General features: G+C 34.2%; 1 protein-coding gene across 1 annotated transcript in view; it reads left to right on the top strand.

The window, feature by feature from the left end:
• The window catches only part of LOC134708033 (SH3 domain-binding protein 5-like), a 224376-nt gene that overhangs the window by 114131 nt on the left and 86609 nt on the right, over positions 1–23636 (top strand). Inside the window, exon 5 of the mRNA XM_063568280.1 lies at positions 21251–21381. Coding sequence (XP_063424350.1) covers positions 21251–21381 — 131 coding nt within the window. The remainder of the gene's footprint in view (positions 1–21250; positions 21382–23636) is intronic.

Raw genomic sequence — 23636 nt, 5'->3', positions numbered from 1 at the left:
GCATCCCAATAAAACGGGATACCAGCATCCCAAAATATCGGGATGCCAGCATCTCAATAAAACGAAGTGCCAGCATCCCAATCAAACAGGATGCCAGCATCCCAAAATAACGGGATGCCAGCATCCCAATATGACTGGATGCCAGCATTTCAATATATAGGAAATCCAGCATTCCCCTAAAAAAAAAAAATATATATATATATATATGCAAAACTAGCATCCCAGTAATAGTAAGATGCGCCAGTACATTATTATTTTAACAACAGCATCTACATCAAAATTTAATGCCGAAAGCATATAAAATAGAACACACAACATACGTACTATAAAAAGATGCTACCTTATGCAAAATATGAAAGCAATTAAAAAATTGAGAAATACTTTGAAAAATTATTCAAAATTAGCATCTTTTCATTGAAATATGCTATTTTCTAGTTATTTCACGGAATGTATGAAAAAAAATGTACACGAAAATTTGAAATTTAAGTTGAGAATTCATTAATATAAGGTCAAATCATGCTATTTTTTCTGTAAAATACGAATCATCTGCGTGTATTAAGTGTGGAACGGAGACCACAGTAAAACTATAATAGCTTTCAAGTCACCGGCACGTTATCATATCTAACACCACTCTGTATATCTATCACCACTCTGTATATCTATCATCAATCGGTATATCTATCACCACTCTGTACATCTATCACCACTCTGTATATCTATCACCACTCTGTATGTCTATCATCACTGTGTATATCTATCGACCCTCTGAATATCTATCACCACTCTGAATATCTTGCACCACTCTGTACACTTATCACCACTCTGTATATATATCACCCATGTGAATATCTATCACCACTCTGTATATCCATCAGCATTCTCTATGTCTATTATCACTGTGTAAATCTATCACCCCTCTGAATATCTATCATCCCTCTAATTATCCATCACCACTCTGTATATTTATCACCACTCTGTATATGTACTACCACTATGTACATCTATCACAACTTTGTCTATTATCAACCACCCTGTATATCTATCACCAATCTGTATATCTATCACCACTCTGTATATCTACTACCACTCTGTATATCTACTACCACTATGTACATCTATCACCACTCTGTATATCTATCACCACTATGTATATCTACCAACACTCTGTATATCTACCTCTTATCTGAATATCTATCACAACTTTGTCTATTATCAACCACCCTGTATATCTATCACCAATCTGTATATCTATCGACCCTCTGAATATCTATCACCCCTCTGAATATCTTACACATCTCTGTATATCTATCACCACTCTGTATATTTATTACCACTATGTATATATACTACCACTCTGTACATCTATCACAACTCTGTACATCTATCACCACTCTGTATATCTATCACCACTCTGTATGTCTATCACCACTCTGTATATCTATCACCACTCTGTATATCTACCAACACTCTGTATATCTACCTTTTATCTGAATATCTATCACAACTTTGTCTATTATCAACCACCCTGTGTATCTATCACCACTCTGTATATCTATCGACCCTCCGAATATCTATCACCTCTCTGAATATCTTACACCACTCTGTATATCTATCACCACTCTGTATATCTATCACCAATCTGAATATCTATCACCACTCTGTACATCTATCACCACTCTGTATATCTATCACCACTCTGTATGTCTATCACCACTGTGTATATATATCACAACTCTGTACATCTATCACCACTCTGTATATATATATCACCACTCTGTATATCTACCTCTTATCTGAATATATATCACAACTTTGTCTATTATCAACCACCCTTATATCTATCACCAATCTGTATATCTATCACCACTCTGTATATCTACTACCACTCTGTATATCTACTACCACTATGTACATCTATCACAACTCTGTACATCTATCACCACTCTGTATATTTAACACCACTCTACATCTACTACCACTCTGTACATCTATCACAACTCTGTACATATATCACCACTCTGTATATCTATCACCACTCTGCATATCTACCAACACTCTGTATATCTACCTCTTATCTGAATATCTATCACAACTTTGTCTATTATCAACCACCCTGTATATCTATCCCCAATCTGTATATCTATCGACCCACTGAATATCTATCACCCCTCTGAATATCTTACACATATCTGAATATCTATCACAACTTTGTCTATTATCAACCACCCTGTATATCTATCACCAATCTGTATATCTACCAACACTCTGTATATCTACCTCTTATCTGAATATCTATCACAACTTTGTCTATTATCAACCACCCTGTATATCTATCACCAATCTGTATATCTAACGACCCTCTGAATATCTATCACCCCTCTGAATATCTTACACATCTCTGTATATCTATCACCACTCTGTATATTTATTACCACTCTGTACATCTATCACAACTCTGTACATCTATCACCACTCTGTATATCTATCACCACTCTGTATGTCTATCACCACTCTGTATATCTATCACCACTCTGTATATCTACCAACACTCTGTATATCTACCGTTTATCTGAATATCTATCACAACTTTATATAAATATAAATGCCTTTTCGAGGGGTTCCAATCTGCTCTATCACCCTCTCAGCTATGTGTTATTTAATTTATTATACTGAATGTCCTATCATTATTGGCTTTTCAGTTGGAAAGCAGGTCACGGTTTGACCCCAAGTTTATCAGCAACAATAGAGTCACGTGACCGTGAAAATTCAGTGAAAAAACGGACGAGACAAACCTCATATTAACTCACTAAATACAATTGTCGTAATAAAAACCTATTGACCTAAATAATCTTGAGTATCCATAGTTTATTCTCGTCAAAGTTCACGTATCAAATCAAAGTCATTTATTCTTTATTTTATCTGCAAACTTGGAGTTTGGGTGAAAATTGTCAAGTCTCCTGATCGAAAAATCTAAATATCTACGAGGAAACTAGAAATGATGGGCTGAATTTAAATTTAATAAAGCATCTCATTAAGACAAACACTCGATATGAATATTTCGGCAATAGAATGTTGGATACGCAAACGTCAAATTGATTTCAAAACGAAGCGGTGGTTTTTATGCCGATTTGTGCAAGTGATTATCTCCCCTTACTATCACCAGTCAAATAAAAAAAACCCAGGAAAATGCATAAAAATTAAGAAAGGAGTTTACTCTACAAAAATTAGAAAGAAAAAAACGAAACTCGATTTATAACTATGTTGTGATAATATAAAGAAGATATACTTCCCTATTTTTCAGAGAAGGACTAAATGTAAAAAATTAAAAGACAAAATATAAGTAAAAAAAAAAACAATTCAGAAATGTGGATAATGACACCTACATGTAAATAAAAAACTAGCTATATTGAAAGAAATTAGATCTGGCGGATCTTAAATATACTACATTTAATTTTTATATGTGGGATCATTCCTAGCAGAAATTTTTAAAACACTTCTGATAATATTTAATGCAATAAAACATGATAGTTCTTTACAATTTGAATAATCTTTCTGAAAATTGATATAATTATTAAATAAACTAGAACACACCCGTCATATCGCGGGTCCGTGACTGAATTAAGGTATATAACTATGCGCAAGCCTTATTTTAGTATTAGTATTGTCATCTGATAAAGTCATGCCGATTTTAAGTTACACAGTTTTTCTCTGCTTTCAAATCTTTCTGTTTGAACCCGTCGAACTGGAACTTATTAATTATTGGTAATATTAATTATTTGGAAAACAAAAGGTCCTGGAATGGAGTATTTTTTAATCAACAACATTGTCCTATATATTAGTTATAAAAAAAGATGAATGATCATGAATTCTTTGATTCGCTGTTTTACGTCATGTATGCCCACTAACAAATTGAAAACTGTTCCTCATTTTTAGTCTTGTTATCTTAGAAAGTCTTACTGATTAAAATACTACAATAGGTAGCTATTTGACAATTTAGTAGTGTTAACCCTGTGATTATGACCCGTGTACATTGTATATAGCATATTAACCCTGAATACACTGTTTGGTGGTGCGCCTGTCAGATGCGGAACGTACAGATTAGGTAATAGGTAACAGGTGAATATACTATTGGTATCGGTATCGGACTCGACCCGGAACTTCTTAATTATTGGCAATATTAATTACGTGGAAAACAAAAGGGCCTGGACAGGTGTAATTTTCAATCTATACTTTTGTACTATATTAGTGATATATAAAGTTGAATTCTTTGATTCGTCGTGTTTACGTGATGACGGCTGAAAAATTGGACTTCGTAATTTTAGTATTATAGATAGTACTGACCATATATATTTTATATTCTATAAAGTGTGACCAAGAGTCACAACACATTTCTTCAAATCAAGAGAGCCTTTAAACTCAAGCCTATGTTCTTAGTAAAATACAGAAAAGGGATTTATAAGTTTTATACCAAAAATATTGACAGAAATTCCTTTTCTGTATTTTACTAAGAAACATAACGTTAGGCTTGAGTTAATTTATAAGTGAAAGTGACACAATTTTGAATTTCAGAATCATTATTATTATAAAATTAACTTATTAGATAGATTATCTTGTTCAGTAGCCCTTTGTCTTATTTCTCAGGTTATTTTATAGATTATGAATGTAAATTTTTTTGAAAAAATGGGGCTTCTTCTCTTGAACAGGTTGCTGTATCAGCTGCTTTAATTACATATTTATAAACAAAGTATTGTGTATATTCTTTACCTGAATACTAGTAATAGGAAATGAAATGAAACTGGTGGGACAAATGTTGTGCATTTTACTTCAATAATGATCAATGATGCTTAAATTTGACAAGAATTTGCCATATATTCCATTTTGTAAGAACATATCTCTATGAATTAACTTATTACTATAGCTTACTAAGCAAGATTTTATTAACTGACCTTCATTTCCTTTTTTCATATGTTTTTTTCCTACAGAATTTTCTTTGCAATGTATTTTCTATTGCTATTGTTGTGCTTTTGTCCATCCATACAGTACACTAGGCTATCAATAATTTGTCAGATCTGTCAGAATTTTCCAAGACGTTTAGTTTCAAACGCAATAAAGAAGATCTTTGTTTGTTGTTACACTTTTCCAATGTGTAAATTTTTACTATGCACATGACCCTGACACATATTTTGTTATAAACGTTACATGACGTATGTTGAAAAAAGAAAACAATGTCACCGTCAATTTATGTAGGGGATCAATAGGGGTTTTAGTTACTTTAAAATACAAGTATCGTATGGAATTGTGAAAATCCACAACTTGTAATCAAAATTTCATTCGTGTCTTTAATAAAATCAGTATTTTAGAGCACTTTGAAACAGGTACAATGAAAAGAAGCTAAACTGTTTGAAGTAGAAACGTAGCTAAAACCAGATACAAATTGACATGGCTGGTGGTCACCAAAATTGATGTATACAAGTAAAAAATGATGGCTTCAAAATGGTGTAGAAATTTGAAATAGGTTTCCCGGTTTCATTTAAGATTATAACCGTTCTTTTCTGTATTTGGATACGCAAACGTCAAATTAGGAAAAATCGAGTTTTTTGGCGAACAAAAAAGATGGCTATTTTTTTCAGAACGGACAGGATAAAGGAATAGCAATAAAAAGCTATTGTTTGTAATGTTTGTATGTCGTAAAGAAATTATATTGATCACAAAACCTACAAATTTTAAAATTTAATTATAATAAAAGCATGACAAGTTGAAGAAAATACTTTAAACGTCAATCTTTTAGCCGATTGATTTGGCGGACTTTTTGACGTTACGGACGACTGTAGCGCCACCTAATTAATTCCCCCTGCTATTGTTGCTGATAGAACTTGACGACAACGGCCGTATCGAAGGACTTGCTTCCCAACTGTTTACAGATTACTTTTATTTTAAAAGTATTTTCTATGACGTCACGTTCATAACAACGTTACGGGCATTAGAAAAAAAAAAAAAAGTCAAGCAAGATGTTTTATTTTATTTATTTTAAAAGTCGATAATAAAATCTGAGCCAAACGAAGAACTTCAGCATTGTATTTAATTCCTTGATGTAAATTCAATTCATTGTTCTTTGAATTATCGATTTCTGATTGGTCTAGACGAGAGGGTAACATTCAAAAAAATTGTCACCCGCTCAGCCATGTGATAGAGTAAATTGACACCCACGTCTTAGCCAATCAAAGTATGGCATTTTAACGTGAAGTATAATAATGTCTATTATCAACCACCCTGTGTATCTATCACCACTCTGTACACCTATCACCACTCTGTATATCTATCGACCCTCCGAATATCTATCACCTCTCTGAATATCTTACACCACTCTGTATATCTATCACCACTCTGTATATCTATCACCAATCTGAATATCTATCACCACTCTGTACATATATCACCACTCTGTATATCTATCACCACTCTGTATGTCTATCACCACTGTGTATATCTATCACCCCTCAGAATATCTATCACCACTCTGTATATATGTCACCACTCCGTACATCTATCATCACTCTGTATATCTATCATCACTCTGTACACATATCACCACACTGTATATCTATCGACCCTCTGAATATCTATAACACCTCGGAATATCTTACACTACTCTGTATATATATCACCACTCTGAATATCTATCATCACTTTGTATATTTTTTACCACTCTGTACATCTATCACCACTATGTATATCTATCACCACTCTGTATATCTATCACCACTATGTACAACTATCACCACTCTGTATATCTATCGACCCTATGAATATCTTTCACCACTCTGAATATCTAACACCACTCTGTGAACTTATCACCACTCTATATATCTATCACCCATGTGAATATCTATCACTTCTCTGTATATCTATCACCACTCTGTATACTTATTATCACTCTGTATATATATCACCCATGTGAATATTTATCACCACTCTGTATATCTATCACCACTCTGTATAATCTATCACCACTATGTACACCTATCACCACTCTGTATATCTATCGACCCTCTGAATATCTTTCACCACTATGAATATCTAACACCACTCTGTATACTTATCACCACTTTGTATATCTATCACCCATGTGAATATCTATCACCACTCTGTATACTTATCACCACTTTGTATATCTATCACCCATGTGAATATCTATCACCACTCTGTATATCTATCGACCCTCTGAATATCTATCAGCCCTGTGAATATCTTACACATCTCTGTATATATATCACCAATCTGTATATTTAACACCACTCTACATCTACTACTACTCTGTACATCTATCACAACTCTGTACATCTATCACCACTCTGTATATCTATCACCACTCTGCATATCTACCAACACTCTGTATATCTACCTCTTATTTGAATATCTATCACAACTTTGTTTATTATCAACCACCCTGTATATCTATCACCACTCTGTAAGCCTATCACCACTCTGTATATCTATCGACCCTCTGAATATCTTAGACCCCGTTCACACTAGGACATTTTTATCGATTTAAACTAGACCGGTTCACTTTAGATCGGTTTTAGGACTAATGTGAACGCTTTGAATCGATCTTCAATCTGTCTAAACTAAAACACCAAAAGAGTTAGTTTAGTTTGAATCGATCTAAAGTAAACCGATCTGACTTTAAATGTGAACGCAGAGATCGGTTTAAGGTGGTATGGGTGTCTTTCGCCATCTTGGATTGTGAAAAACAGAGAATCTAAGGTCCATATTTTCTATCAAGTTAGCAAAATTTGATGCAGGAATGCAATATTTAATGTGAATTTTCATTTAAAAGAACCAATTTATAAGAATATAACTTAGAAATATTAAATTTTTACAAGTGTAGATTATTTTTGGTTGTTTTTTGAATATTTTCAAATTGGCATTTTAAGGGGAGGTAACTCTAAAACAGTGCATTTTCTGAAGGACTCTACATGAAATTTTCCTATTTTGTCTTTTAGACAGAAAAAACGTACGGTGACCCTATCTTTTCTTTTGATATTCTAAAAGCATTGTCTGAAAGCTATCTTTTTCTAATTTATTATACGATTCTATCATTTTGTTTAGTTTCTATTCACAAAATGGTGCTTTTTCCTGTATAATCCATACAAAAAATGTCATTTTGTCACAACCTGTAGCTTGAGAAAATGCGCGGTGACCTATCATTTTTATAACATTTTTGAACATGTATCAATAGAAACTACATTTTGACAAAGTATGAACAAATTCTATCATTTTTATTTTAGACTCCCATACCACCTTAAACTAGTACAATTAAATCGAAGATAACGTATGCGCATGTATAGCGGCAAAATTATCCCAGAGGTTCGTTGTTTAACATACATTTCTCTGTTAAAAGACCTTTAAAACAAACTAAAAACATGTTGTCTTCGCCGTAGCATAGATTTCCGAAATATGTGTCTTCTTTTCTTATGTTGAATTATTTTCTATTCAGGAACCGCAGTATTTCCGGCGTCGTGTTGTAACTTCGTTGCTCGACTAGTTATTTTTTTTTTTCAAAATTAAAAGAAAACGCCAATAACACCAGTATCAAAATTTTAACTTGTGATTCAAGAGAAACAATAAATTTATCCAATTTTTATTCAAAGTGTGTGTATCTGTGTATCAACACATAAATTTGATAAATCAGTTCTATTTATACACAATGTTTACAGTTTTACGGGTAAAAAGGTTAGATCGATTGCGTTTTTAATTGTAGTGTGAACGCAGTGGTTCAGATTAGACCGATAGAGATCGTTGTGATTAAAGATAGTGTGAACGCTTACTGGTTTTATTTAGATCGATTCAAATTAGATCGATAAAAGAAAATGCTAATGTGAACGGGGTCTTACACCACTTTGTATATCTATCACCACTGTGTATATCTATCACCAATCTGAATATCTATCACCACTCTGTACATCTATCACCACTCTGTATATCTATCATCACTCTGTATGTATATCACCACTGTGTTCAGTGTATATCTATCACTCCTTTGAATATATCACCCCCTCTAAATATCTATCACACCTCTGAATATCTATCACCCCTCTGTATATATATCACCACTCTGTACATCTATCATCACTCTCTATATCTATCACCACTCTGTACACATATCACCACTCTGTATATCTATCGACACTCTGAATATCTATCACCCCTCTGCACATCTTACACCACTCTGTTTATATATCACCACTCTGTATATATATCACCACTCTGTATAAACGACATTTTTGTCACAAAAATCCGGATAAAAATGAACGAAACTGTGGAAATTGGGACAAAATAACAGAATTGAAACTTGGATTGTCGGAGAAGAATAAAGATAAAAAAAGTAGTAAAGACAGTTCGCAATCAATATTTTTACAACTTAAACATAGTATATGTAATAAATAATATATATAATTTTTTCTCTTTTAATGTATAACCGATGTTTACATGTTGCAATATCCATTTTTATGTAATTTAAAAGCTTATTAAAACAATGAAACGTGTAGAGATTGCTAATCGGACAACTATACACCAGAATTCAAATAAGGTGGATGTAAGCAATTATATAGCCCTTTACCTTTTACAGCTTGCTGTTCGGTGTGGGCCAATGATCCGTATGAAAGACCGTATTTTGACCTATGGTGGGTTTCTTTTATAAACTGTGACTTTGATGGAGAATTGTCTCATTGGCACTCAAACCACATTTTCTTAATTAGCATATATTGGTGACTTTTAAACACTGATTTATAAATAGTAAATACATTAAAAGTGTATTAAAAATGATTTATTAAAGCAGGAAAGTTCATAAAATGTTATTATAATTTTGTGGATACATGTGATTTTGTCATAGTTTGGATAAGTTTGACATGACGGTGTTAAGTCTTTTTGATGACAATCAATGCAAAAAGGTAAACATTGGGATATTTTGTAAACGGAACTTCTGATCATTAATTCGAACTGGTTGGTAACTTTGTATAAAGGAAATATGTTAGTAAATCACAATTTGTATCATATGGTTAATGATTTAACACAGAACAACGCTTGCGTATGTCAAAATTTAAAACTTGCTAATTGGTTTATCGAGCATAAAAAAAGTTATTTTCTTACAGTCTGTTACATCACATATATATGTTCGTGATATAACATGAATGTGCGCATGTGCGATAAGTAAAAAGTCGATTTTTTTGCAGAGAAATATAAATGTGGATTTATTGTGTTATACTGAGTTATATTGTGAAATTATAACGAACTTTGGATTAATCTGTTTCTCTACTATATGTGTATCCTGTCATAAATGAGAAAGAAGCAAACACCCGGTAGAAAAAGAAAAAGATCGAGTCGAACTGTCTCAGACACTGAACAAGAACTAGTGCCTCTGTCAAAGCGCGCAGATACCAATTCAAGTCCTGTATCACCACCCACAACTATGGAAAATAAAGCCGATCCACAAAAAAGAAGGTCAGTGAATGAAATTTACGATTTATTAGTCAAAGTCAGTGAAAATCAAAACACTCTCAAACAGTCACTAGAACAACGTATTACTGATCTGGAAATCGGTCTCAGAAACGATATAACCATCAAAATGAGAACTTTAAAAGAAGAAATTGATCTGGAATTTACAAATGTCGATGATAAAATAGAGAGCTTAAAACATAAGATTGAAACACTTGAGAATAGCCAAGCCAATACACAAGCTCCACAAGCCGTAAACACAGAGATCACAACTCACTCTAAACTTATATTTAAAAATGTACAACAAAACGACCTCGGTGAAAGTGAAAATGCCCTAAAGGATTATGTTAACGATGTGATAAAAGCCATTGGATTAGGTTTTAATGTATTGTCCGTAGATAGTCTAGGATCACAAAGTCAACATGAGAACAATACAGACCAATCAGGTTTGCGCCGTAAACGTCCAATATTGGTAACATTAGAAAACGACACACAACGGTCCGAAGTGATGAAAAACAAACGGAAACTTAAAGATCACGAACATTATAAAAACATATATATTGAACCAGACAAGTCACGTCATGAGCGTATACAAGAGGCTAACATCAGACAAATAGTCAAATCTATGCCGAATTTTCAGATCCGAGGAGGTCGGGTTGTGAAAAAATAGGAAATATGCCAGCTTTCACAGTGTTTAAAAATCGGTAGTTGGAACTGTAAGGGATGGTACCTATCAGATAATACTGTACAGAGCAGAATTTTAAGGGAAGATATCATAAATTCACTAAATTTGGATATTATTGGTATAAATGAAACCCACTTCATTGGTAATCAGAATGTATTCATAAATGGCTACAAATGGTTTGGTAATAACCGGAAGGATATTTGCAATAATGCATGGAGAGGATCAGGAGGTGTCGGATTCTTAATTTCAAACGAAATTTTGGAAAACTTTGACTGTGGAATTTTAAACAGTTCATATGACGATATATTATGGATATATCTTAAGTGTAAATATGATTCAGAATTTGTTATTCATCTTTGCATATCATATCTTCAACCAGAGCATTCTTGTAGAGGAAATATTGCACACGAGTTCTTCGATGTTCTGCTTTCACAAATATATTTGTACAGTGATGCTTCACACGTCTTAGTATGTGGCGATTTTAATGGTCGTATTGGTGATAGACAGGACTTTGATGATCAAATAGACTTCATACCGACAAAGTTTAGTGTTGATTCGTCGAAAAACAAATTTGGAGATTACTTGATTAATTTTCTGAAGGATGCTAAATATTGTGTATTAAACGGGAGAGGCGACCCGATGAAGGACGACTTCACCTTTGTTTCTACTTCAGGAAAATCCGTTGTGGATTATATTGCTGTTCCATATACTGATCTCACTAACTACTCGAATTTTAAAGTTAATTTAATTTCGGACATTATCAGTGAATTTGAAATACAACCTGCTGCTGGGGCAACTTTGCCAGACCATTCTGTGCTAACTTGTGAACTATCTCTATCGGATTACTTGCAATATACAAAACGAACATACAACGAAAACAACATAGATCAAGGTCGGATGATTGAACAGAAACGTGTTTATCAAGTAAAAAACATTCCAAAAGATATATTTACAAACGAAAGGTGCAAACATGCAATAGCCAACGTAATTGAAGCAATAGAATGTTTCCAAAGTGGACTCCGTGAAATTGACAATCTTTATAAACTATTCGTTGACACACTTCATAGTGAAATGGACCAACAGCTTGTCTACAAGGATAAACATAGTGAACATAACGGCAAAAGAAGGCGAAAAATAGGAAAACCATATTGGAACAGTTATCTTAATGAACTTCTCAATAAAAATCACAGGTCGGAAAAAGATTTTCTACGATGTAACGGCAACAGACGCACACGAGATAGACTGAAGTAGATTTTTATTGTGAATCGGAAAAGCTTTGATAAATGTCTGAGACAAGCGGAACGACAGTATCAGGCGGAACAACGCAACAAGTTAAAAACACTAAATACGCAAAATCCTAAAGAATTTTGGAAGGAAGTAAACAAATTGGGACCGCAAACCACAAAACAAAACATTGATTCAGTTTTTCGGGAAGATGGAACAATTTCATATGACACAAACGAAATTCTGGAACGTTGGCGAAGCGAGTACTCGAAGCTTTTTTCAGCAGACATTACGGAAGTTGATGACTTATTTATGTCCAATATTGAACAGTTAAATGCGCAAATGGAGGCCGAAATCGATAATCTAGATCTAAATGAAAGTAAAACCAAAGTTACGGATGCTACACTAAATGATGATATTAACATTGAAGAGACTAAATGTGCCATGAAAAGACTGAAATCAGGCAAATCAGTAGGAGTTGATAATCTACCAAATGAAATTCTTTAAAACGAAAACTTTGTACATATCTTAACAAAATTGTTCAATCTGTGCTTCACTAGTGGAATAGTACCAAGTTCGTGGTGTAAATCAATTATATGTCCGATTCTGAAATCTGGAAAGGACTATCGTGACCCATACGGATACAGAGGAATCAGTCTTATGTCAACGGTCGCTAAACTATTTAGTTCAATTCTTAACAGTCGAATGGTGAGTTTCTTTGAAAGTGAAAATATTCTATGCGAGGAACAAAATGGATCCCGTAAACTCAGATCATGCCTCGACCACATATACAGCTTATGTACCATTCTAAGAAACAGAAAAACACTCAAACTGGAAAAATTTATGTGCTTTGTTGACTTTTCAAAGGCTTTTGACTCTATTGACCACACTTTACTGTGGCACAAACTTATGACTGTCGGAATTCACGGGCATATGCTTAAAATAGTCCAAAGTATGTATTCCGTTTTGAAAAGCTGCGTCCGTATAAACGAACAATATACAGATTGGTTTTCTATTGGTAAAGGAGTCCGTCAGGGTGAGAATTTAGCGCCGACGCTATTCGCCTTATTCATAAATGATCTGGTACCTGAAATAAGCGCTCTGGGCTGTGGAGTTCTACTAGAAAATGACTTTTCACTCAGTACGTTGCTATATGCCGATGACATAGTTTTCATTTCTAGCTCTGCCGCTGGCCTACAAACACAACTAGACACGTTAGACAACTGGTCGAGACGATGGCGCTTAAATGTGAATATTGACAAAACTAAAGTACTGCATGTAGGGAAAGCTACAGTTGCACGAAGCGAATATGTGTTTAAAATTGGCGAGAAAATTGTTGACTATACTTCACAGTACCGCTACCTAGGTCTTACAGTGTCAGAAACAGTAGACTATACATCAGTGTAAACGAGTTGATTACTGGTAGCAGTCGTGCTTTGGATTGATTCCCTTGTTTCGAAATATTACAGTACAGATGGATTTGATTATGATACGTATACTAAACTTTTTGAAAGTACAGTCGCCCCAATTATGACCTACTGTGCTGGAGTATGGGGGTTTAAATCATATGAAGGACTAGACAAACTGCAAAATAGGGCTATACGGTCTTTTTTAGGAGTCGGAAAGTTTACACCGATACCGGGAATGACAGGTGAAATGGCATGGATTCCAGTCTCTATCCGAAATCATTGTCAGATGATAAAGCTTTGGTGTCGTATTGTAAATATGCACTCGGAAAGATTACCATCACGAATATATGCTTGGGACTGTAGTTTTTCACGAAATCACAAGGATACGTGGTACAAAAATATAAAATCAATTATGAGCGAAAGTGGACTTGATACTTTATTTAACTCGAAATGTACAGATGGACTTAGTACCAAGTTTATTAGTAGTTTTGCAGAAGACATGCTAATGCAAAAGTACCAGATCACATGGGAAAAAGCCGTAGAAGCTATGCCAAAACTCCGCACGTATAGAGACTTGAACACCACATACAGTGTTCAGCCGTATCTAAAATCAGACATTTCACGCCATGAAAGATCAGCAATTGCAAGACTGAGATGTGGTGTTTTCCCCCTTGAAATCGAGAAAGGGCGTTATCGGGGAGTTCCAGCTGATAGACGACTTTGTAAAGTTTGCAGAACTGGAAGCGTAGAAGACGAAAAACACTTTTTACTACATTGTCCTACCTATTCGTTACAGAGAAATCGCATTTTTATGGACTGTCAACAGAGATATAACTGTAATTTTGATAACATGTCTGACATGGATAAATTAAAATTTTTACTTAGTGCCGGTGTTAAAATAGTGTCAAAATTTATCACTAACATTTCTGATATTAGAACACAAACATTAATGAGAAAAAATTAACTACTTATTTATTGTACATTTAAATTGATATTTGACAATTGTAACAGATAACTATGGGAATTTTATAGGTACAGTGCATCATAAGCCTATGAAGGCTGGCTGACATAAAATATTGTTTCATAATTGTATTATAATGTTATATCAGGCTGCACCTTAATAAAACAATATATATATATAACACTGCGGTCAATTATTCTGGAAAATACCTACTTTTGCAATAAATTCAAAATAACTGAAATATCTGTGTCATGGTTTGGTTCATTCGTGTCATGGTTAAGTTCATGTTCGACACGGTTCAGTTATATAATTCGTGTCGTGTAAAATGAAGAGTTACTATCAAAATTAACAAAAATCGTTGCATTTGAAACACAAAAGGACATAAGAACGCGTATACAATGAAGTAATATGTTATAAGTAGATGCAATATGATTGCCAATGATATAACTATCCATCTGGGATCAAATGACGTAGATGTTAGCAGCTATTTGTCATCAAGAGGCCTTCGTCAATCAACAATGAGCAAAACCATATTTCTTAGCAAGATTTAAAAGGCTGCGACAAAATTCAATGTATAGGAATTCCAATTAGGAAACCATCAGCCTAGTTTCTGTCCAAAATAAATAGCAATGAGACAACTATCCACAAAAGACCAAAATGACACAAACATTAACAACTACTATAGGTAACCGTACGGCCTTCTACAATGAGCAAAGCCCATACCGCATAGTCAGCTATAAAAGGCCCCGATAAGACAATGTAAAACAATTCAAACGAGAAAAGTTACGGTTTTATATATGTAAAAAAATGAATGATGCATTTATACAGTATTAAATGAAAACGTTGCATTTATACAATATTACAAAGATTTTGTGATCTTTCATATTTTAAATTCGAACTTTGAAAGTACTTTTTATTGAAATTTCACCTATTATAGTTTTAAAACCAATAAGTTTTAAAACTGTTGTCCATGTCACGCGTAAATATTGGGTTTCGTAAATGGTTAAAGACTTGTGATGTCCTCTTAATATCTTTTGGTTAGTTTTGTAGTTGGGTTACTGTATCATGGACCTATAACCCCACATCTCCTTTTCTTCATCTTAAACTGGTTCAAAATTTTTAAAATAAAGAAAAACCAACAAATGTATAGTTTTCTAGAAAAGAAAATGAAAAAAAAAAATTACTTTTTGACTGGCTGCCATTTTTGAGTAGCCCTTAGCTATTTGACTAGTGATGCTGGTCATGATATCCTCGGCAGAGTCAAGCATGGACATATGGAGAAAAGATTAGGCTATATGTGGAACAGAAGCAACGCTTTGTCTTTTTTTTGTAAAATTATATCGAAAGCTAGTTTAAAAGAGCAGTGACTTTTAAATTTATATTGTAGAAAACTTACGAAAAGTAACATCATATGTTTAATTTACGTTTTGACGATTACACCCACTTAATTTGGTTAAACAGGCATTTTTTCTTCTCAGGCAGTTAATAATAGTGTAACTTCGTTCAATAACAGGCGATATCAGTCAAATTTTCAGTACTACAGAAGAACACATATATATTTATTTCGATCTAAACCATGACAATCTTGACCAAAACCATGACGAATTTCTCGACTCTTAACCGAACCATGTCAATCGCTTAACCAAACCATAGCAATTCCGATATCCTGCTTATTCTGCGTTAATTTCGAGAAACAACAATTTCAATATAGATCGTTTGACCTCCAATACAGATTCAAGCATCTTATTTGCTTTTTATCTGCTCGTGTGACTAGAACTGAGGCAATAGTTTGGGGAAGAAACATAAATTAACCATGTCAAACTTATCCAAATTATGACAAAATCACTGTACTAAACGTTCCTCGATATGACGACCTTACTACCCGTGATAAGGGTTAAAACAGTTTTTCATAAATGTAACGTTGGATTTCCGGGGTTTTTTTTTCCACATAGCTTTCTTATTTTAATCATCAAACATACTAGATATTACTTAGTATATGATCAAGAGCTGTAAAAACATAATTCAAAACATATATTGAATTTGTTTTAATGTTGATTCGTGTTTTCTAACATTTTATTTTGTTTTGCGGATGAAATTTTGAAGCTTCTGTTAAATCCTAGGAGTTGTAGGAACATTGTGCATAGACCCTTATTACAAGAAACCATGTATTTTGCGCTTATATTTAGGGAGACGGAAAGCTTGGCTTGCTTTTGTAGGATTGATACTTCACATCTTCATTTAATTGGAAATTGTCGAGCTATTCGTCTCTTCCCCAGCGGGTATTTGATTATCCTTTGAAGGGTTCTATAAAATATATAAGTTTCTCACTGAAGGTATCCAAAGAAGGTAGCCAAAGATTTTGCGACGCTGCAAATATTAAACTTTACAATATAAATAAATATCTCTAAACAATGAATTCAAATAGCAAAAGCTATGCAATTAACAAATATTTACTCATTAAGCTTCATGTAAATTATTAAACAATGAAATACATTAAATGTGAAATTTAGAGTTTCACCAAGGGAGCTAATAATTAATTAATAACATCCTTTCGGGAATCTACCTCTGGTATCTTTCCTCCCTCTTTTATAGCATAATGCGGGGGCTTTACTAACTATTAGGGGCATTATGATGACATATAGCTGTTAATTTCTGTGTCATTTACATGAAGTCTCTTGGCAATCATAATACATATTCTTTTATATATAGCGATTTCGTTATAACGACATGATATGTCGAAACTACGACATAGCGATGTCGTTATAACGACATGTTATGTCGTAATTACGACATAGCGATGTCGTTGTAACGACTTGTTATGTCGAAATTACGACATAGCGATGTCGTAATTACGACATTATTATTTTTTTTGAATGGCTCTTATCGGCTTCCGTACTCTTTCGCTCTCTTCGTTCTTTGCAAAAGAAAAATTTCAATTTCAATATACTAGTTTCATCACATGCCTATGAACAAGGCAATTCTGTTGGAGATTCGAGAAAATAAACTTCATTCTGCTACACTACTTCTTAATGTAATAACCTTATTTTTCATACAGATATTGCTAGGTAGATGACTAGGGATTGTTCTATTCACAGTAGATAAAAAAAAAATGATCGTCGGTAGCTATACTGAAATGTTTATGACATACGAGTATTTCTCGGATAATTTTTTTTGTTAAATGAGTAGATACGACAAAAAAATGATGATTTCACCTATTACTGAAACGTTCACGACTAAGGAGTCCTTTTTCTCATAAGATTTTTGTGATCATTTTCATTCATGTATATAGTTTCGAATCTTTTAATAGCAACGCTAGGAATTACAGATACTATCTGGCTGAGGAGGATAATTAAGATCTTACTTTTGATGGCATTTTCTTTTTCAATGTTGCTTGCTTAATATAAAGTGGGAGTGAAGTATCCGAGTTAAATATTTCGACATCTTATAATTTTGCAGATCTATATTTTAATGCATATTAATCGGGAACTTTATTTTATATACATCATACCATTTTATGAAATTATGTTATGCCAAATATGCAAGAAAAGTCGTATACATGTAGTATAACGTTATTTTAACGCGAACGTCAAATTACGGTTACGGGGACATTTCATTGGCCATCTTAGATCGTTTCGGATTTTCTACCTGCAACTCAAATGTACATATCATATCATGTTAAAGGAAATTAAATGATTTTCCATTTATATCATTTAAAAGAGGGACGAAAGACACCAAAGGGACAGTCAAACTCGTAAATCCAAAACAAACTGACAACGCCATGGCTAAAAATGAAAAAGACAAACCGAATAACAATAGTACACATGACACAACATAGGAAACTAAAGAATAAACAACACGAACCCCACCAAAAACTAGGGGTGATCTCAGGTGCTCCGGAAGGGTAAGCAGATCCTGCTCCACATGCCGCACCCGTCGTGTTGCTTATGTGATTACAAATCCGGTAAATAGTCTAATTCGGTAGGTCAAATTCATGAAAGGGAAGGGGATTGTAGTTACGACGTAAGGAACATATCCGATATCATTTGTGAAACGGTTATTCCATAACGGTCAACCAACTCGTGATGGCGTCCGTAAAATTTACGAAGGGATGATTTCAACTTCACCATTTGGAACTCTTGGTTTAATAGCTTCCTTGTGAGCAGTAACCCTCTAAGAAAATCATGATAAGAAATGCAAGCACGGGAATATCGTATCAATTGGGAGATATATACCCCGTATGCAGGTGCTACTGGAATGTTGCTACTTAGAAATGGAAAGTTCACAATTGGAAAGCTGAAATCATCTCTTTTGTCGTTAAGTTTTGTCTTCAACCGACCCTCATTGTCAATTTCTAGATGTAAGTCAAGATATGAAGCCGACTTAACTGTATCTGTAGTATCCTTTATCTCCAATTCGTTGGGATAGATGCGATATATACATGTATACTCATACTGGTTTTAAAAACAATAAAATGTATGGTTCTGATATATTCTTAAATATTTATATATAAAAGTAAAAACACAAAAATACTAAACTCCGAGGAAAATTCAAAAAGGAAAATCAAAAATCAAAAGGCAAAATCAAAAGTCCAAACACATCAAACGAATGGATAACAACTGTCATATTCCTGACTTGGTACAGGCATTTTCTAATGTAGAAAATGGTGGATTGAACCTGATTTTATAGCTAGCTAAACCTCTCACTTTTATGACAGTCGCATCAAATTCCATTACATTGTCAACGATGAATGAACAAAACAAACATACTCAAAGAGTAAAAATGTTAAAAATAGGGGTCCAGCAGTCAATAATGTGTTATCATCTTAATATCACCGTAAAAACAACAAATGTAACGAAGAAGCACAAAAAGGCATACATCAAATTTAACATACTAATTTTGTTATGTTAATAAATGAAATTAACTAGCACATTTTAAATTTTGTATTTACACCAAAGTCTATTTTTTAATTTCAAAACTTTCAAATAGAAAAAGAACTTTAACATTTTTTGATTGCTTTAAGCTTTAGACATGTGAGATGGGCAATTATCCATCTGATAAATATTGAAGGGTCCCTAAGTAATAGTTTGACGTCGCCAAAATAACAATTGAGGTTAGCAACGTCATTATCCCCTGTAACTTAATTTGGGAAAAATTGATTGACCAAGTCGGATATCTTAGGTCCGAGTACACAGTTATTTCGTAGTGCATTTCTTAAAGACAATAAATGGAAATAAAAAAAAATCCCACCTGCGCTTTCTCAATAATAATTTTACAGTGTGTTGTACTACTTTTGGGACAAATTATATCAAAATTATAGAAAAATTCATTAGCTCTAACTCAAAATATGGACAATTTTATGTAAATCTTTTGACAGCTTCCGAAATGCTAATTTTTGACCTTTTTCAACTGGACCAAATCACTACTTTACATTATAATTCATGAATCATTTTTTTTACAGTGTAATTGTACGGGGGGTACAATTGTTTGAGGTATAAAATATAAAGAAATAAAGTCTGGGATGAAAATTTCAGGAACTCAATTTTCGGCTCTCCCTTGACACCATTTGCAAGTATGGTCTTGAGGAAACGATGATAGTCCGTCGGAAGGGGACGATAAATGGCTGACCCGTGTTAAGAGAGAGCCATATCTCTTGCACGTTAAAGACACCCTTGTAGATTTCGAAAAAGAGCAGGCTAATGCCGCTACAAGGCAGCACTCGCACCCGCAAAGTGGAAAGGGATTAATATAAGTTGCAAAACTTGTTTCCCAAATCCACTATAAATAAATATGTTTAAATTAAAGAAATAAATTTGGAAGGGTTTGAAAAAAATTGACAAGTAACACACTGTCCACACTAGGGACAACGAAAATCAAGGGACGATAACTGTGTACTCAGACCATATTTGAAATCAATTTTGGATAAACAAAACTTGCAGTAATTTTACCCCCCCCCCCCCCCCCCCCCCTCCCCCCTCAACCCTAGTTTCACCGCTAACTATTTGATTTAAGTTTGTTTTGTTATCCGAAATTTATCTTTTGATGTCGTCCCTTATCACATATTTAAAATTTATATTTAAAACAATTCATCTTCTCTATATGTTGAAAATCTAGACTAAGTGACGATAAAAGAAGTGGCAATTCTCACCTGTCATATCATTATTTTCATAGTACATTGTTCAATATCTAGTCGGGATGTACTGTACACATCCATGCATATTCTGATTTAATTAAGATACGTGTATAAAGAATAAACAGTTCGAAGGTAAACTATTCCAATCTATTAAATTGCATAAGATTCAAGAATTAGAGAATATGTATTCGTTTAACTTTCTAGTTCACATATATATTTAACTAGAAACTAAAGCACAGTTACTTCTTTCTGTCGTGGATGCATTGACAGTGTTCATCACACACTTGGATTATAATTCTTCTTTATTCTTCCTCTTGTTATTAAAAAGTACTTTTTTTTACATTAAGGTTATTGAAGCCGAGTTGGAAAAACACAGAAGCGAAGATCAGCATCTAAAAATGATAAAACGTTGCGGGCAGTTAGAAAACCAGCTTCATTTATTAAAAAGATCACAGAAGAAATCTATAGCAAACGCAAGGTGAAATACTTTTTTCATTGATTATTTTTCTCAAAATGATACAGTAACGATACATTACGTCTTTTTGTTAAAATGTTTTGCTATCTCTTGCTCGATTTCCGTTTAAAATACCATGTATACATTTTTTTGTGAGCTTTTACCATCACTTTCATAATAATGAGATGTATCATTTGTTTGTATACGTCAAAACTATCAGGTTTTGTTATTCAGCTTGACCAGACTCCAGCTAGCGAACAATAAGCCAGCGAACAATAAGGTGAATCAAGCTAGCGAACAATAAGCCAGCGAACAATAAGAAAACGCGCCAACATGATCATGCCTAAAAACCGAAGACTTGCAATAACATCAAACGAACTTATAAATATGATGACAAATAATTTCCAGTAGGAAGATGAAATGTAATTCCATTTTAACACATACAAAGTTAAATTATTTATTCGTGTACTAAATACGACTTTAAAGCCGGGAATCTAAAAATTGTTTCAGCTATTAACCCTTTCTTCTTTCTTTCTGATAAGGGATAGGTTATTATCTGCATAATAATAATAACAATTGATAACAACGGATAACAATAAATTAGTGTAGTGATACAATTAGATCTTCAAGCTTATAGAAATTTTTCGATTGAAAAGAAAAGCTGATAACCATTATATTCACTTTTCGCCTAAGAACTAGCTACGTCAGGTAAATATTCAAAAGTAAATAGTCACTCTAGTAATTTATTTTTTACATTATTATAAGAAAAGCGATAAGTGTAAAAACAACACACGTCAAATAGAACGAGAACGATTTGACATAAATATTTAGGTTTATCTGAACAAAAAATTATTTAGATTCAAGCCTATGTAAAATAACTATAATCCATAAACATTTCCCTTCGGCAAAGTCCCGGATTTGGTAGGGTGACCCCAAAATTGGGGTCGGGTGACCCTACCCTCCCCCTTCCTTAATCAATAGCCAAGTCCCTACGGCAAAGCTTTTAACCACACTAGGTTCCCTCGGTAGGCAATTGACTAAGCCTGCCTGGGGCCAAAGATCAAGGTGGGTAAAGTTACGGATTTTTTTTGTTCGGAGGTCCAAAGTTGAGGTCGGGTGATCCTACCCTCCCCCTTCTTTAATTCATAGCCAAGTCCCTACGGCAAAGCTTTTAACCACACTAGGTACACTCGATAGGCAATTGTCTAAGCTTGCCTAAGACTAAGGATCCAGGTGGGTAAAGTTACGGAATTTTTTTGGAGGTCCAAAGTTGGGGTCGGGTGACCCTACCCTCCCCCTTCTTTAATTCATAGCCAAGTCTCTACGGCAAAGCTTTTAAGCAAACTAGGTACACTCGATAGGCAATTGCCTAAGATTGCCTGGGCCCAAAGATCCAGGTGGGTAAAGTTACGGATTGTTTTTTTGGAGGTCCCAAGTTGGGGTCGGGTGACCCTACCCTCCCCCTTCTTTACTTCATGACCAAGTCCCTACGGCAAAGATTTTAACCACACTATGTACACTCGATAGGCATTGCCTAAGCTTGACTGGGACTAAAGATCAAGCTGGGTAAAGTTACAGAATTTTTTTTGAAGGTCCAAAGTTGGGGTCGGGTGACCCTACCCTACCCCTTCTTTACTTCATAGCAAAGTCCCTACGGCAAAGCTTTTAACCACACTAGGTTCATTCGATAGGCAATTGCCTAAGCTTGCATAAGCCAAAAGATCCAGGTGGGTAAAGTTACTAAAAAAAAAAATCGGAGGTCCAAAGTTGGGGTCGGGTGACCCTACCCTCCCCCTTCTTTAATTCATAGCCAAGTCTCTACGGCAAAGCTTTTAACCAAACTAGGTACACTCGATAGGCAATTGCCTAAGCTTGCCTGGGCCCAAAGATCCCGGTGGGTAAAGTTACGGATTTAGTTTTTCGGAGGTCCAAAGTTGGGGTCGGGTGACCCTACCCTCCCCCTTCTTTAATTCATAGCCAAATCCCTACGGCAGAGCTTTTAACCACACTAGGTACACTCGATACGCTATTGCCTAAGCTTGCCTGGGCCCAAAGATCCAGATGGGTAAAATAACAGATTTTATTTTTCGGAGGTCCAAAGTAGGGGTCGGATGACCCTACCCTCCCCATTCTTTAATTCATAGCCAACTCCCTACGATAAAGCTTTTAACCACCTTAGGTAGCAATACACAGTTAGGAAAAAAACTTAAAATTGACACTCATAATTTTTAAACACCCTCTTTCCCCTCCTGTCTAACAAAGAAGGCTTTATATGTGTG

The sequence above is a fragment of the Mytilus trossulus genome, chromosome 2, assembly GCF_036588685.1.
Source record: "Mytilus trossulus isolate FHL-02 chromosome 2, PNRI_Mtr1.1.1.hap1, whole genome shotgun sequence".
NCBI lineage: Eukaryota > Metazoa > Mollusca > Bivalvia > Mytilida > Mytilidae > Mytilus > Mytilus trossulus.
This window is presented reverse-complemented; position numbering and strand designations above follow the sequence as displayed.